This window comes from Crinia signifera, chromosome 8 (genome assembly GCF_055691185.1).
Source record: "Crinia signifera chromosome 8, ASM5569118v1, whole genome shotgun sequence".
Classification (NCBI taxonomy): Eukaryota; Metazoa; Chordata; class Amphibia; order Anura; family Myobatrachidae; genus Crinia; species Crinia signifera.
The window spans coordinates 7,705,812-7,723,769 of record NC_139224.1 but is presented as its reverse complement, the minus strand read 5'-3'; the positions used below and the strand labels follow the sequence as shown (position 1 = coordinate 7,723,769).

At 48.2% G+C, this 17,958-nt stretch overlaps 2 protein-coding genes across 2 annotated transcripts in view; one reads left to right on the top strand and one right to left on the bottom strand.

Moving 5' to 3' along the window:
- LOC146026911 (intraflagellar transport protein 122 homolog) overlaps positions 1-11,876 on the bottom strand; it is a 22,518-nt gene extending 10,642 nt beyond the window's left edge. Inside the window, exons 1-8 of the mRNA XM_083157959.1 lie at positions 11,700-11,876; positions 10,571-10,637; positions 10,125-10,209; positions 9,270-9,348; positions 8,339-8,415; positions 8,192-8,258; positions 7,545-7,691; positions 5,153-5,228 (exon numbers count right to left, since the gene is read on the bottom strand). Of these exons, the coding sequence (XP_083014085.1) occupies positions 5,153-5,228; positions 7,545-7,691; positions 8,192-8,258; positions 8,339-8,415; positions 9,270-9,348; positions 10,125-10,209; positions 10,571-10,637; positions 11,700-11,758 (657 nt within the window). The 5' untranslated portion in view covers positions 11,759-11,876. The remainder of the gene's footprint in view (positions 1-5,152; positions 5,229-7,544; positions 7,692-8,191; positions 8,259-8,338; positions 8,416-9,269; positions 9,349-10,124; positions 10,210-10,570; positions 10,638-11,699) is intronic.
- On the top strand, positions 11,863-17,958 carry MBD4 (methyl-CpG binding domain 4, DNA glycosylase). Its single transcript, XM_083155675.1, has 8 exons — positions 11,863-11,983; positions 12,974-13,162; positions 13,496-14,205; positions 14,279-14,350; positions 14,845-14,979; positions 15,354-15,503; positions 16,013-16,116; positions 17,612-17,958. Exons 1-8 carry the CDS (start codon positions 11,910-11,912, stop codon positions 17,687-17,689), a joined length of 1,512 nt encoding a protein of 503 aa, XP_083011801.1. The 5' UTR covers positions 11,863-11,909; the 3' UTR covers positions 17,690-17,958.

The window sequence follows — 17,958 nt, the reverse complement described above, 5'->3', positions numbered from 1 at the left end:
TGGGAAGCAGTTAGTCAGCCCCATAGTACACACACAGGCAGCTCGCACAGCATGGGTCACACCCCAGAGGTCTGTCCTTCCCAATCTACAGCATGGGAAGCAGTTAGTCAGCCCCATAGTACACACACAGGCAGCTCGCACAGCAGGGGTCACAGCCCAGAGGTCTGTCCTTCCCAATCTACAGCATGGGAAGCAGTTAGTCAGCCCCATAGTACACACACAGGCAGCTCGCACAGCACGGGTCACAGCCCAGAGGTCTGTCCTTCCCAATCTGCAGCATGGGAAGCAGTTAGTCAGCCCCATAGTACACACACAGGCAGCTGACACAGCATGGGTCACACCCCAGAGGTCTGTCCTTCCCAATCTGCAGCATGGGAAGCAGTTAGTCAGCCCCATAGTACACACACAGGCAGCTGACACAGCATGGGTCACACCCCAGAGGTCTGTCCTTCCCAATCTGCAGCATGGGAAGCAGTTAGTCAGCCCCATAGTACACACACAGGCAGCTCGCACAGCATGGGTCACAGCCCAGAGGTCTGTCCTTCCCAATCTACAGCATGGGAAGCAGGTTAGTCAGCCCCATAGTACACAAACAGGCAGCTCGCACAGCATGGGTCACACCCCAGAGGTCTGTCCTTCCCAATCTGCAGCATGGGAAGCAGTTAGTCAGCCCCATAGTACACACACAGGCAGCTCGCACAGCAGGGGTCACAGCCCAGAGGTCTGTCCTTCCCAATCTACAGCATGGGAAGCAGTTAGTCAGCCCCATAGTACACACACAGGCAGCTCGCACAGCAGGGGTCACAGCCCAGAGGTCTGTCCTTCCCAATCTACAGCATGGGAAGCAGTTAGTCAGCCCCATAGTACACAAACAGGCAGCTCGCACAGTATGGGTCACACCCCAGAGGTCTGTCCTTCCCAATCTACAGCATGGGAAGCAGTTAGTCAGCCCCATAGTACACACACAGGCAGCTCGCACAGCATGGGTCACAGCCCAGAGGTCTGTCCTTCCCAATCTGCAGCATGGGAAGCAGGTTAGTCAGCCCCATAGTACACACACAGGCAGCTCGCACAGCATGGGTCACACCCCAGAGGTCTGTCCTTCCCAATCTGCAGCATGGGAAGCAGTTAGTCAGCCCCATAGTACACACACAGGCAGCTCGCACAGCATGGGTCACAGCCCAGAGGTCTGTCCTTCCCAATCTACAGCATGGAAAGCAGTTAGTCAGCCCCATAGTACACACACAGGCAGCTCGCACAGCATGGGTCACAGCCCAGAGGTCTGTCCTTCCCAATCTGCAGCATGGGAAGCAGTTAGTCAGCCCCATAGTACACACACAGGCAGCTCGCACAGCATGGGTCACAGCCCAGAGGTCTGTCCTTCCCAATCTACAGCATGGGAAGCAGTTAGTCAGCCCCATAGTACACACACAGGCAGCTCGCACAGCATGGGTCAAACCCCAGAGGTCTGTCCTTCCCAATCTACAGCATGGGAAGCAGTTAGTCAGCCCCATAGTACACACACAGGCAGCTCGCACAGCATGGGTCACACCCCAGAGGTCTGTCCTTCCCAATCTACAGCATGGGAAGCAGTTAGTCAGCCCCATAGTACACAAACAGGCAGCTCGCACAGCATGGGTCACAGCCCAGAGGTCTGTCCTTCCCAATCTACAGCATGGGAAGCAGTTAGTCAGCCCCATAGTACACAAACAGGCAGCTCGCACAGCATGGGTCACACCCCAGAGGTCTGTCCTTCCCAATCTACAGCATGGGAAGCAGGTTAGTCAGCCCCATAGTACACACACAGGCAGCTCGCACAGCATGGGTCACAGCCCAGAGGTCTGTCCTTCCCAATCTACAGCATGGGAAGCAGTTAGTCAGCCCCATAGTACACAAACAGGCAGCTCGCACAGCATGGGTCACAGCCCAGAGGTCTGTCCTTCCCAATCTACAGCATGGGAAGCAGTTAGTCAGCCCCATAGTACACACACAGGCAGCTCGCACAGCAGGGGTCACACCCCAGAGGTCTGTCCTTCCCAATCTGCAGCATGGGAAGCAGTTAGTCAGCCCCATAGTACACACACAGGCAGCTCACACAGCATGGGTCACACCCCAGAGGTCTGTCCTTCCCAATCTACAGCATGGGAAGCAGGTTAGTCAGCCCCATAGTACACACACAGGCAGCTCGCACAGCATGGGTCACAGCCCAGAGGTCTGTCCTTCCCAATCTGCAGCATGGGAAGCAGTTAGTCAGCCCCATAGTACACACACAGGCAGCTCGCACAGCATGGGTCACACCCCAGAGGTCTGTCCTTGCCAATCTACAGCATGGGAAGCAGTTAGTCAGCCCCATAGTACACACACAGGCAGCTCGCACAGCATGGGTCACACCCCAGAGGTCTGTCCTTCCCAATCTACAGCATGGGAAGCAGGTTAGTCAGCCCCATAGTACACACACAGGCAGCTCGCACAGCATGGGTCACAGCCCAGAGGTCTGTCCTTCCCAATCTGCAGCATGGGAAGCAGCTAGTCAGCCCCATAGTACACACACAGGCAGCTCGCACAGCATGGGTCACACCCCAGAGGTCTGTCCTTCCCAATCTACAGCATGGGAAGCAGTTAGTCAGCCCCATAGTACACACACAGGCAGCTCGCACAGCATGGGTCACAGCCCAGAGGTCTGTCCTTCCCAATCTACAGCATGGGAAGCAGTTAGTCAGCCCCATAGTACACACACAGGCAGCTCGCACAGCATGGGTCACACCCCAGAGGTCTGTCCTTCCCAATCTACAGCATGGGAAGCAGTTAGTCAGCCCCATAGTACACACACAGGCAGCTCGCACAGCAGGGGTCACAGCCCAGAGGTCTGTCCTTCCCAATCTGCAGCATGGGAAGCAGTTAGTCAGCCCCATAGTACACACACAGGCAGCTCGCACAGCAGGGGTCACAGCCCAGAGGTCTGTCCTTCCCAATCTGCAGCATGGGAAGCAGTTAGTCAGCCCCATAGTACACAAACAGGCAGCTCGCACAGCACGGGTCACAGCCCAGAGGTCTGTCCTTCCCAATCTGCAGCATGGGAAGCAGTTAGTCAGCCCCATAGTACACACACAGGCAGCTCGCCCAGCATGGGTCACACCCCAGAGGTCTGTCCTTCCCAATCTACAGCATGGGAAGCAGGTTAGTCAGCCCCATAGTACACACACAGGCAGCTCGCACAGCATGGGTCACACCCCAGAGGTCTGTCCTTCCCAATCTGCAGCATGGGAAGCAGTTAGTCAGCCCTATAGTACACACACAGGCAGCTCGCACAGCATGGGTCACAGCCCAGAGGTCTGTCCTTCCCAATCTACAGCATGGGAAGCAGGTTAGTCGGCCCCATAGTACACACACAGGCAGCTCGCACAGCATGGGTCACACCCCAGAGGTCTGTCCTTCCCAATCTACAGCATGGGAAGCAGTTAGTCAGCCCCATAGTACACACACAGGCAGCTCGCACAGCATGGGTCACACCCCAGAGGTCTGTCCTTCCCAATCTGCAGCATGGGAAGCAGTCAGTCAGCCCCATAGTACACACACAGGCAGCTCGCACAGCATGGGTCACAGCCCAGAGGTCTGTCCTTCCCAATCTACAGCATGGGAAGCAGTTAGTCAGCCCCATAGTACACACACAGGCAGCTCGCACAGCATGGGTCACACCCCAGAGGTCTGTCCTTCCCAATCTACAGCATGGGAAGCAGTTAGTCAGCCCCATAGTACACACACAGGCAGCTCGCACAGCATGGGTCACAGCCCAGAGGTCTGTCCTTCCCAATCTACAGCATGGGAAGCAGTTAGTCAGCCCCATAGTACACAAACAGGCAGCTCGCACAGCATGGGTCACACCCCAGAGGTCTGTCCTTCCCAATCTACAGCATGGGAAGCAGTTAGTCAGCCCCATAGTACACACACAGGCAGCTCACACAGCATGGGTCACACCCCAGAGGTCTGTCCTTCCCAATCTGCAGCATGGGAAGCAGTTAGTCAGCCCCATAGTACACACACAGGCAGCTCGCACAGCATGGGTCACAGCCCAGAGGTCTGTCCTTCCCAATCTACAGCATGAGAAGCAGTTAGTCAGCCCCATAGTACACACACAGGCAGCTCGCACAGCATGGGTCACAGCCCAGAGGTCTGTCCTTCCCAATCTACAGCATGGGAAGCAGTTAGTCAGCCCTATAGTACACACACAGGCAGCTCGCACAGCATGGGTCACAGCCCAGAGGTCTGTCCTTCCCAATCTACAGCATGGGAAGCAGTTAGTCAGCCCCATAGTACACACACAGGCAGCTCGCACAGCATGGGTCACACCCCAGAGGTCTGTCCTTCCCAATCTACAGCATGGGAAGCAGTTAGTCAGCCCCATAGTACACACACAGGCAGCTCGCACAGCATGGGTCACAGCCCAGAGGTCTGTCCTTCCCAATCTACAGCATGGGAAGCAGTTAGTCAGCCCCATAGTACACACACAGGCAGCTCGCACAGCATGGGTCACACCCCAGAGGTCTGTCCTTCCCAATCTGCAGCATGGGAAGCAGTTAGTCAGCCCCATAGCACACACACAGGCAGCTCGCACAGCATGGGTCACAGCCCAGAGGTCTGTCCTTCCCAATCTACAGCATGGGAAGCAGTTAGTCAGCCCCATAGTACACACACAGGCAGCTCGCACAGCATGGGTCACACCCCAGAGGTCTGTCCTTCCCAATCTGCAGCATGGGAAGCAGTTAGTCGGCCCCATAGTACACACACAGGCAGCTCGCACAGCATGGGTCACAGCCCAGAGGTCTGTCCTTCCCAATCTGCAGCATGGGAAGCAGTTAGTCAGCCCCATAGTACACACACAGGCAGCTCGCACAGCATGGGTCACACCCCAGAGGTCTGTCCTTCCCAATCTACAGCATGGGAAGCAGGTTAGTCAGCCCCATAGCACACAAACAGGCAGCTCGCACAGCATGGGTCACACCCCAGAGGTCTGTCCTTCCCAATCTGCAGCATGGGAAGCAGTTAGTCAGCCCCATAGTACACAGACAGGCAGCTTGCATACATAGAACACAACATTATGGAAATAAGGAGTTCCGCAGTCTGGTAGGCACCGGAGCAGACTTCTCGGCCGTACCTGTTTGCCGCTGAGCTGGTAAAAGGATAACTTCTGTCCCCAGTCTGCCACAGCCAGGATGTCATTGTGCTCGTCCCTGACATGAGAGGGGACACGGTGTAATAAGTGATGTACAACGGATACATTAACGAGCTCAGGCCAGCAACACGCACACACGTTCTGCAAAGGGAAAATCACTTCGTACTGTATATGTATTCCCAACATTGGGGCCGATTCAGAGCCAATCGCAGGGGAGCGAATTCACAGCAGCCAGCATTCAGCTAAGCTGTGGCCCTGCTAGAGTGAAATCCCTCCTTGTGAATGAATGTGATCGCTGTTCGTAGGGATGTGTACGGCCACACATCCATCCGCATCCCAGCAAATATGTCCCAACCCCATCAGAACAGGCTCACCCTCCGATGGTTTGTACATTGGCCACAGCTCATCGCAGGCGCGGACTTACTCTGCAGCGATAATGGAAACCACGCATATCCGGCCTGATGCGGACGTCACAGACCCTCCCCTATAACGTATGGGCGCGCCGGCGTTTTCCCTGACATTTCCAGCGTTTTTTTCCGGCACGTCTGTGTTTTTCTTAGCACTCCCACTTATCGTCCGGTTTCCACCCCCCCCCCCACACACACACACACACACACACACACACACTCACACATAATATTTTCCCCTTTGAAACCCTTTCCCACTAAACCAGTGGTTCCCAAACTGTGTGCCGTGGCATCCAGGGGTGGCTAAGGACAATTCAGTCTTTGTGGCTTCCAATCAGAACATATGTGGACAAACAGCAGTGGGTCCTGTCCCTTACTACATAACTGACCCGAAGGATGACATAAAGTTGTAAAAAAAATAGGAGTATTTGTATCCAGAAATACACTTATTTTTGACATTTACTATCCTGAAAATACGGCAATTCGTATTCGTATTGATGTGCTATCAATACGAATACGAATTGCCGTATTTTCGGGATAGTAAATGTCAAAAATAAGTGTATTTCTGGATACAAATACTCCTATTTTTTTACAAGTTTCCTTTAGTAAATTTCCCCCAAAAACACAATTTACTCTTTTTTTTTTCTCAGTAAGAAACGTTTGGCCTGGGGGTGCCATGAATAAAAGTCTGATACTCTAGAGCGCTGTGATTCAAACATTCTGGGAACCCCTGCACTAAACCTTGATCTGGCAATAACCTGGGTTAGAAGTATGTTGGGAAAGGGGTATTAGTCAATCTCTCTCTCCCACCTCAGCTGTCTATTTTTCTTATCAGCACTTGATTTTATTATTTAGATTTCCCTTGCAATTACCTTTTATCTTTCCGTTGCTAGTATTTGGGACAGCCACACCATTCCTACACTACAGAGCATTACCCTTCTGTATGTGACCGGTGCATCCCGCGTGCTTTATTCCTTTCTTCTATAATGTTCTACATTTCGGTTGATGATAATTCTATGATGTTGCTATTGTGTGATTATCAGGAGGCGGAGTGTGAGGAATAAGTACGGAGACTGCAGACGTGTGTTCTCACAGAACTCTCTGATCACAGGTTCTCACAAAATATTATAGGATGGTATCATTTTATTAATATTCTGCATGTACGTTTGGACTGTCAGAGGAGGAAACCCATGCAGCCTCACCTCTGTGAGACAATGATGCATCCATTGTTGGTGGACAATATAAATAAATCTGTATAAGATGCATTGTAAATGATTGGATGGCACTATATAAATTTCAATACTGTCACCTCCGGCACTCCCACCACCCCTGATGGGGTTAGTATGCTCCGGTGCCCTACCACAGGGCATCAGCCAAACAATACAATGGGAATAAATAGGCGGCACTCGAAGTCTTGTGAATCAAGTAAACAGTGTATTCAACAAACGATCAACGTTTCGGGGAGAGTTTCCCCTTCATCAGGATCCTGATGAAGGGGAAACTCTCCCCGAAATGTTGATCGTTTGTTGCATACGTATCCTGACGTTGGATACGTATCCTGACGTTTGAGCTGTGAGGCCATCTACAGATGTCCTGTCTTGAGAAAGGCCACCTAGTGGCCGAAACGTAGACTACACATGGAATGGTGATGTACCTGAATTAAATTTCTTTCATTATTACAATTGTGGTGAGTGCCCTCATTGGATTATAACCCTACACTGCTGTATATATACACACATATACATACATACATACATACATACATCAGGCCCAGGGTAAGCAGTGTGTATACACAAGTATGAGAGTACTACCTAGTTTTATATTATAGGTCACCCCTCATAGAATGAGGACAGGTCAGAGACTGACCCATTTACTAAAGACCATGTGATCAGATCAGGACTGATTGGCCAGAGAGTGTCACATGACCATACTGGTTCCGGTATCCAGATTTCAGCTGGTGGACTTACTTGGAAGGATTCCAGCAAATGGACCATATTGGAGACAGGTTTCCTCCAGGCCGCTCAATCTTCACTTTTTCCTCTCCATTCTTGTTTCTAATGCTTACTACCCCATTAAACATCCCCAGTGCAAGATACTGGCCGTCATTTGTCCAGCTAGTAACAAACCAAAGAGCATGGAGTTACAACAGGTCATAAAGCTGATCAATGCAGTGATGTGAGTAATCACTGCCAGTGACATAACTACCAATGCAGTGATGTAAGCAAATGATAGCAGTGACATCATTATCAATGCAGTGACAGTAGTAATCACTGGCAGTGACATAACTATCAATGCAGTGATGTAAACAATTATTAGCAGTGACATAACTATCAATGCAGTGATAGACGTAATCACTGGCAGTGACATAAGTATCAATGCAGTGACAGAAGTAATCAGTGGCAGTGACAAAACTGATTAATGCAGTGATGTAAGTAATCACTGGCAGTGACATGACCTATCAATGCAGTGATGTTACTAATCAGACTGCTATAAAACGCACTATATACCCCTCTTACTGCTACAGGTTGCTTAGTTTTCCATCATTATACCACCACCCTGATTATCAGAATATAACATCCCGTAACCATAGAGACAGCAGTAACGCAGCACTGACCTGCAGCAGGTGATCTTACTGTTCACTTTGTGCTTGTTGACCGACTTCTGCTCCGGTGACCACAGACCTGCACAACAGAACATACAGGACATGTGCAGCGAATCCTCACAATCCCTTACTGGTACAAACACATGACGGAGAACTCACCGACGTCACTGGAGGAGCAGGATGCCAGCTGGTGGGTGACTGGGTTGTAGGAGACGCACTGGATGGAATCATTGTGCCTGATCGGGAGAGCAAAATGCCAGTTTCACATAGTGGTAAAGACGGGTCCAGAAAACAACACTATCAGCCCCTCTAATGAGCAGAAAGGTGGGGCGCACTCCCTCAGACACCAATTTGCGGGATGTGGTATATAAGGTTGGCAATGTCTAGGTCGACACAGAAAAGGTTGACATGAGCGCTTCGCTCTTTTTTGTTGTCAATGTCGACACCTGAGCACGATTACCCCCAATTAGTGTAGCACTTCCCTACCAATGCTTCAGGAGACTACCACCCCCCCCCCCCCCCCCCCCTTCCTCTGCAGTCTGTATTAGATGTCAGATGTTCCTGGCGCTTCTTCAGGCATCACTAGCTGCTCCGCATCCCCAAGCAATTCGATTGTTTAAAGCTGGCCATACATCTAGAGATTTATTGTCAGATCTGGCTGGTAATGAGTTAACCATTTTGCTTTGAAATACTGGAAAACTGCCAAAAACGGACATTCAGATATTACCACATATTGGGGCAGATGTATTCAGCCTTAACAAGAGATAAATGCAAGGGTGATAAGGAGAGATAAACGTCCAGCCAATCAGCTCCTTACTGACTGTTTTCAAACACAGCCTGTAACATGGCAGTTAGCAGGTGATTGGCCGGACGTTTATCTCTCCTTATCACCCTTGGATTTATCTCTTAATACATCTGCCCCATTTTTTTGTTCCAAACAGCCAGATCTGACAATCGATCTGTAGATGTATGGCCAGATTTACACAGATGAGCTGAGCTTATATCTTCCCAAGAATAGAACACGTGTCTACATATGTGGATGGAGCGTCCTAACATGTTACAGTCATTCCTGCCAGTAAGAAGGACTTACGTATATTTCAATATCCCTTCCAATTTAGATGTCCAAATAATGACACTTTTATCGGCGGATCCCGAGGCAAATCTCTTCCCTACAATCACCGAGAGAAAAATAACAGTGTGACCGATAAACAGCATTTACTAAACATCACTTCTGTATACAATCCGATTACCGACACAACCACATTGCCGGCGTAATGTCCAGAGATGATCACCCTTCTGTCAGAATGGCCAACAACGAGCCCAGATCACAGGTCTTACTAATCCAGGCTTAGGGTTACCCCTTCCCAAGGGCATAACTACCATAGGTGCAGGGGGTGCAGTTGCTATGGGGCCCAGATCACAAGATTTACTAATCCAGGCTTAGGGTTACCCCTTCCCAAGGGCGTAACTACCATAGGTGCAGGGGGTGCAGTTGCTATGGGGCCCAGATCACAAGATTTACTAATCCAGGCTTAGGGTTACCCCTTCCTGGCTGTGAGATCCGAATCACAATTGTGAGGCCAATTCAGACCTAGACCTTCATTGTACCGCAGGATAATTCAACATGTAGCCTTCTAGTGATTGTTAAACTACACATCCCAACATGCCCTGCCACAGTTTTACTTCTAGGCAAAACTGTGTCAGGGGATGCTGGGATGTGTAGTTCCACAACACCTAAAGGGTCACATGTTGACAACCCCCATTGTACAGCCATCTATAATGTAATGGCTTTCTTTCTATGTACAATTAACTGCCAACTTCTTACTAACAAATCTATTCATATTGTTGGTCATTAGCAAAATACCCGAAAGCAGCTCATAGAGACAAAAGAAAACACTGCTGTCAATCAGCAACATTAAAGAGATAACTTTATACAAGTAATTACCATCTTTAGCATACGCCACACAGTATACCATATCCTTATGTCCCTTTAGTGGCTGGAGTAAGGTTCCATCTGACGTGTCGTATACCTGCAGAATGTGACAGAAGAGTTTAATATTTATCAAAAACATAGAAAAACCTGGAATTTCCCAAGTAGAAAAACAGTGGCAGAAAATAAGAGGCACGAATAAGCCACGCACATCAGGAACCTGAAATATTCACATAGTACAAAACAGCCACACAGAAAGGAAAATATGGGTTTCTATCTCCATTGTATACATAGGCAGATATTTACCAAGATGGGACTTCTATGTCACATGGGATGTTGCTATGGGTAACCAGATACCATCTATAATCTTCTAGAAGGTGCTAGATAGCAACATCCCATGTGAAATAGAATTCTCATTTAGTAAATTGACGCCATACAGAGCTTAAATATACAATACGTACCAGGACTTTGTTGCCTGCTGCCACAATCAGCTGAGTCCCATCCGGCTTAAACGCAAGGTCATAAATACTGAAAAACAAGATTTAACATTCTATGTTATAATATTTTAAACGCTCGGATCTAAGGCCGGGCACTGACAATATTGGTACAATACGCCATGTCGTTACATTACATCGGGTAGTGTGTACTGGCAATCTGGCATGGTGCGAGGCGAAGGGAAATCACCCCGACCATCGGCAGCATTGGCGCTCGTCCAAGTAACCCATCCTGTGGTGCAGATTTAACAACAAGTGATTGTAGTTATTACTACTCATTACTAACTTTAAGTTGTTCTCCATCCAATCAACTCCTGCCGTGTCACTGAATGATGTATACGCCCCTTAGCAGCGGTCTTGCCTTACTCCATCTATGCAATGCTAACAGCCAGATGACCAAACTGCAATTTAGGGTGGATGCACATTAGGATGACGGACAACCGTCCCAATGGTCACACCAGTGGAGATTGGCCATACTCACTAGCCGCAGAATGACAGGTGAGATCCAGTAATAAGAACACTAGACATCTTTGGACCCCTTATATCTGGTTGCTAAGAACCTCTTGACCCCTTACACTGGTTGCTAGGCATATGTGGACCCCCTGACATGGTTGCTGGGTACATCTGGACCCTTTGCAATTAGTTGCTATGCCACCCTGAACACCTAGACATGGTTGCTAGGCACTTATGGACCTTTTGCACGTGGATGCTAGGCACCACTGAACTCCTTGTCCTGGTTGCTACTAGGCACCTCTGAACCCCTAGACCCTGGTTGCTAGGCACCCTTGGACCACAAGCTCCCGGTTGCTAGGCACCTGTGAACCCCCAGCTCCTGGTTGCTAGGCACTTATGGACCTTTTGCACGTGGTTGCTAAGCACCACTGAACTCCTTGTCCTGGTTGCTAGGCACCTCTGAACCCCTAGACCCTGGTTGCTAGGCACCTGTGGACCACCAGCTCCTGGTTGCTAGGCACCTGTGAACCCCCAGCTCCTGGTTGCTAGGCACCTGTGAACCCCAGCTCCTGGTTGCTAGGCACTCCAGGAGCCGCAGAACCCTGTCAGTTCCATCCTATAGCACATGCCCGGGTCTACTTACCACTGTTCCACCTTGTCCCGGTCATGCACCTTATCCACCCAGGTGGGCACGGCCCTCATGGTTCCGGTGTTCCGGGGCTCAGGGATGCGTTATTGCCGCAGACTCCTCCGGAGTTACCACAACAGATTGGAGTATATTTACATACCGAGACCCGCCCATAACTGTACCTCACATGGAGCATGCGCAGAGGCCCGCGAGCATTTAGAGCGCATGCGCAGGCCGGGAGTTTGGACTTGTCACATGATCCAGCAGAAATCCAACATGGCGGCCCCCATGCTGGACAGGTAACCGTAGCATCATAGCAACTAATAATCGCCAGCAGTGCACACACACACAACGGGGCTCTAGATCAGCCGTATAGGGATCATCAGCGCCATTAAACCCTTGCTAGGTAAGGGTGGGTGGGTAGGTACAGGGACCCACAGCCCCATACGGGGTAAGGGGAGTACACTGACTCTCTGCCCCATGCTGGGTAAGGGGGTACAGGAACCATCAGCCCCATGCTGGGCAAGTGGGGTACAGGAACCTTCAGCCCCATGCTGGGCAAGTGGGGTACAGGGACCTTCATCCACATGCTGGGCAAGTGGGGTACAGGGACCCTCAGCCCCATGCTGGGTAAGGGGGGTACAGGGCCCCTGAGCCCCATGCTAGGTAAGGGGGGTACAGGGACCCTCAGCCCCATGCTGGGTAAGGGGGGTACAGGGACCCTCAGCTCCATGCTGGGAAAGGGGGGTACAGGGACCCTCAGCCCCATGCTGGGTAAGGGGGGTACAGGGACCCTCAGCCCCATGCTGGGTAAGGGGGGTACAGGGACCCTCAGCCCCATGCTGGGTAAGGGGGGTACAGGGATCCTCAGCCCCATTCTGGGTAAGGGGGGGTACAGGGACCCTCAGCCCCATTCTGGGTAAGGGGGGGTACAGGGACCCTCAGCCCCATGCTGTGTAAGGGGGGTACAGGGACCCTCAGCCACATGCTGTGTCTGGGGGGTACATGGACCCTCAGCCCCTTTCTGGGTAAGGGGATACAGGGACCCTCAGCCCCATGCCGTGTAAGGGGGTACCGGGACCATCAGCTCACCATGCCTCAAGCTACGCAGCTTGCTCTGCTTCCCTCACCACAGGCTACTATTCTCAGTAGATGTCTAATAGCCGCTATATTACTTTAGATTACAAACCCTTTAGAGACCATTTGTCTGAATATGAAGCAACATTTATAAGGCAAAGAGTTTTTCGCAAGTTTTCATAACTCCATTTTTTTTGTCTTGTTTTCCCCAGGAAACCAGCTTCTGACCCAGAAGAGACAGAGATTATAAATACCCAGGACACGGCACTATTACACAGAAATGCTTTTCCCATAGATAACGGGTCTGGTGTCCTGGAAACACTTCCTGGGGGCTGGCAAAAAATTATAAAACAGAGACGAACGGGGAAAACGGCTGGAAATTATGACCTGTTATTTATAAGGTTAGTTCATAGCTAAAGTTCTATTACATCTCTATGAGTAGTCTCATCTGTATGGAAAGGACATTGACCTTAGGAAAATACAGATTAAAAGAGACATAAAGAATAAGTGATTTTTCTGTATTGTAGCCGAAAGTTACAATGAATAGATTTTTACAGGGGTGTCCGTAACTTGTTGAAATGTTGTTTGTGTGCGATTGGACAGGTCTTGTGATCATTGTACCTTAATTGTTGCTGTCTGAAGCAGTTGCCCTTGTTTTGGGTTATCTTTGAAGATTGATCAGAGTATGTACAAAAAACCTGTATGATGGCTTGAATGTATTATTTATTTTCTAGCCCTCGAGGAACCAAGCTCAGATCAAAACGTGCTCTTATAAAATATTTGCATTCCAATCATGTCGAAATAAAACTTGAAGAATTTGATTTTTTAGTCCCTTCCCGGAGGCCATCAATAAATCAGGAAAGTAATATAGCAAGCATGGAAACAGTACCCAGATGTAGCGAGGAAGATCAAGGCGACAGACCAAAGGCCGTCACATGTCTGCCGAAAGAACTCGATGTAGAACCTTTAAATAATACTAATGTCATACAAATTAAAGAAGAGAATGTATTTCTGGTGGATGAAAAAGAAAAGATTGTTGTTACAAAGAAAGACGATGGTAGGAAAAGAATTAGAAGTCACAGGTGGACGTCAGAGAGGGGGCTGAGAAATGCAGACAAAGTTATAAAGCCGAGAAAGTATAATTCCCCTAAGCAAGGGGTGCAGATTACAAGGAGAAAGAACAATAAAAGGAACAGTGTAAGAGAAAAGGCCAAAAAAGAAGAATCACCTGAACCAGACCCGATAATCAGTTTACCAACCCTAAAACAAGGGCTTCCCTGTAGTAAGACAGAGGACACATTGGACGCTTGGGAGGCAGTACTGGCACCCCTGGTGAAAACAGGAGGTCCAACAGTTTTGTGTCCTTCTCAGCTGCTGCATGACCCTGAGACAGAGAAAGTAACAAGTGACTCCCAACAGTCGGACAGTGACACTTATAATAGAGGTAATTCATTGGGGCATTTAAAATTTAATTTTAAAGATCACAGCTTGTTACTTACATAAATTTTATTTATTAGATTCTGTACCAAGGTCACAAGTGGAGAAGCGAAAAACCAGCCGCTATTTCTCCAAAAGTGCCACCAAGGAAGGTTTGTGTCATCCACTCTTATAGCCAACAGTTTAGTTGTATGTGTAGTAGATAACAGTGTAAGGGTAGTGACAGGTTTGTGATCATATAAAGAGAGGGACCACAGATTCTTATATAGTATTCCCTAGTATAGCAGGAATTAGCACAAGGAAACAAACCTAAGGAAGGGAGAGGAATAATGCAGAGACACAGCGTATATTATTTAAACATAATGTATGGACAGCTGTTATTTTTAAAATGATACTCCTACTCCCAGCGTATAGACTGCATAATGTGTTCTGATCTGGTCAATAGGTGGCGCTCATTTTATTTGAGTGGATCTTTCATTTCATATTAGCTGAGTGAGAGAGCTCAGTAACTCCTGTCACCATGGACAAATTGTGTAATAGAAATCTTAACCCCCAACACTATGGTTGCAGTGGTTTTGTCGTACTGGCTGAGGGCGTTGTCGCACCTTTGGGTCATGTGACGAGTTCACAAGTCTTTCTCTTGCAGCTTTGGAACCGCCTAGAAGAAAAGCTTTCTCCAAGTGGACACCTCCTCGTTCCCCTTTCAATTTAGTGCAGGAGACCCTGTTTCATGATCCATGGAAGCTTCTCCTTGCTACCATTTTTCTGAACAAGACCTCAGGTGAGAGAGAACCTGTTCCATGTCTCTAAGAACATTTGTGGCCTCCCAACATAAATCCGCTCTCAATACGTTTTTCATGCACTAATAAGTAACAGCTACCGGTGTAATAGATTTGACACACCATCATGATTTAAGAAGTGGCCCAGTGATGGCTTTGGGGGCGAGGCTGCAGCACAGTTCAAAATTGAAATAGCTGAGCCACACCCACTGCCACCAACTGCCATTCCAAGCTGACTCGCTGGCAGTAGTAGCGGCTCCCCTGTTTGAATTTGAAACTGTGCTGCAGCCACTGATTGGGCTTATTGTGTAATAATATTTAACCCCCATCTGTATAGTGTAACAGCCTTTCTGTTCTGCTCTGCTCTCGCCTGCAGGGAAAATGGCGATCCCGGCCCTGTGGCGGTTCCTGGAGAGATATCCGAATGCCGAGGTGGCCAGGGCTGCTGCGTGGGAAGAGATGTCTGAGCTTCTGCAGCCGCTGGGACTTTATAACCTTAGAGCGAAGACCATTGTCAAGTTTTCAGGTGCACTAAACCATCTGTTCTCTGGAACTATATACTTGATAAATGCTACCTTAAAATCTGATTGCTGGCAATTTTTTCTGAAATCGGCAGTCATGGTTGGTTTCGCCATGTTAATGATTGCCGCTTAAAAAAAACCCAAAAAAAACGTAATAAGGTATGACCCATAATGCTTGATTTGGTACATCCTGAATCAAAACCATTTATTATATATTACACCGTTACATCTCTTCCATCACGATGACCGAAATACATAGCTCCCAATGTGAAGGAAAGCAGAAGTGGGACAAAATAATCCCGCCCCCACCTGCCAAAAATACCAACCTGCTTTGTCAAAGCCACACCCAGTTCCACTTAGAAACGCCTACTTTTATAAACCGGTTCCTTTTGAGCACCGACTATCACTTTGTACAATATAGATGGGTCTGTAAACGCCATTTTATTTCACATGAACCTGATCTTTAAATTCCATAAAATTATGCAAACCTCAGTGTCTCTGTTTCCTCATGCAGAGGAGTATCTCACAAAGAAGTGGCGCTATCCTATCGAGCTTCACGGGATTGGGAAGTACGGCAACGATTCCTACCGCATCTTCTGTGTGAATGAGTGGAAAAAGGTGACGTTACCCACAGGCTGGAGGTAATGACGCCGGAGTTCACTGGTCATGTGTGATGCTGGCCAACTCAGATGGTTTTTTAAAGGGGCAATCGTGGGTTTGCCTTGTAAGCGATCACCCCTTTAAACGTCTGAGTTCAGACGGCAGCCCGCACAACACCGAACTCGGGCGTTATTACATCCGGCCTCACTTTGGAATTTTATTTCACCGTTGGTTTTTGTGTGTAAATATTACAAATGTTACTGTTCTGGTCTAATCATTGCGTAGTCCTCATTTTGCAGAGAGCACTTTAATTAAAGTGTTCAAATATTTTTGTAGTGCTGCACCAAATCCGCATTTTAGGAAACCGTTCCAATTCCTTTTAATCTTCTTTTTGTGAATCAAATCCTAATTTACATGTGAAAAGTGACAGCGGTTCATGATAAATCCGATCTGTAACTTTGTCCTGTGGAAGTGATCATTTTACAACCTACAAAACAGCAGGGTGTCTGGTCGATATGTCGTCAGTGTCTAGGACGACGACAGTCAAAAGGTTAACACCATATGGTTGACCGTGACAAATTCAGGAATGGCAGTGGTCAACATATTAAAATGTTGACATGAGTTTTTTGGCATTTTTTTTTTTTTTTTTCAGGGCAAAGTACCTGGCTCATAGCATGGCAAGCAAAACAAGCCATGCAAGGGGATACGGTACACTCATTTGGGGTCCATGTAATAAAATCTACACTAAAATAAGACATGAAAACTCATGTCGACACTATGTCTATTTCAAACTTGTCCATATTGACCATTTAGTGTCGACCAGTTATACTGTGGCAGGGACAGGATATTTCAACATGAGGGTAATGTGGAAGATCCAGTCCAGGTTTTAGAGCAGCAGCATAAAAAATAAGATCCAGGCCTGGTTTCCTAAACTGATGAGATAAGGTTTGTCGGATTAGCGGCACCTGTGGCTTCGTTATGTGTGTCCAGGGCTGGAGGTCATGCTGACAAGCGGCTGGGTGATAGCCCGGTAATGTAATATTACGTTAGGTGCTTTGAAGTGTACCCTGTGTGATGCTGTAACCTTATTTGGGGAGTTGTTAACCTGCTACAAAATAGAGACCCAGACTTCATCTATATCTGGTGTATATGATTCCTTCTCACCAATGCCATAACCAAAAGCAGCCATTTATGTGAGTGGCCGCATAGAAATAACTCGGCCAAACCTCGAAAAATACAAGACAAAAACAGCACAGCATAATAGCGACATTGTCTTTCATGGGTTGGGTATGAAACATCACTATTAGCCATGTAGACATGGTCATAATGTCGACCGTCACATAGACAGTGATGAATGTTGACTTGTTAGATGATCAACAATTTGTCCCGGTGGCCCAGCGGTGACTTCCCTGCTCCTGCTGGATGCAGTGACATCTTCCTGGCCCCATCGGTCATGTGACCGTCGCTCCCGCGTCAGAGCTGTGATTTATTTATAGGATTATTGTATTTGCAGGTGCAGCCAGAAGACCATAAGCTGAATCATTACCACGCCTGGTTATGGGAGAACAAGGAACAGCTCGGTTTGGACTAATCAATTTATTACATTTGTCGCCTACATTGACATTTTACATGCACTTATATTTGTCTTATGTTTTGTTTGTACGTAAATGATCAAGTGATCTGGATTTTATATGTGCGTTTTAATGTTGTGGGTTTTTTTTATGATGCAAATTATAAAATAAATATTTTGAAAAATGGAAGTTTTGGAGCAGAGTTCTCAAACTATTTTACTCTGGGACCCTGTTGGATAATAAAGATTACAGGACTCCAGAAGTAACCGCAGAATGGCCGCCACACGTG

Bases quoted from the DNA above. Each gene is read 5' to 3' on its own strand.
- MBD4 (XM_083155675.1), top strand. From the start codon at position 11,910: ATGCGCAGGCCGGGAGTTTGGACTTGTCACATGATCCAGCAGAAATCC. The intron at 11,984-12,973 runs GTAACCGTAGCA...TGTTTTCCCCAG, and splicing joins GCGGCCCCCATGCTGGACAG to GAAACCAGCTTCTGACCCAG. The intron at 14,206-14,278 runs GTAATTCATTGG...TTTATTTATTAG, and splicing joins CAGTGACACTTATAATAGAG to ATTCTGTACCAAGGTCACAA.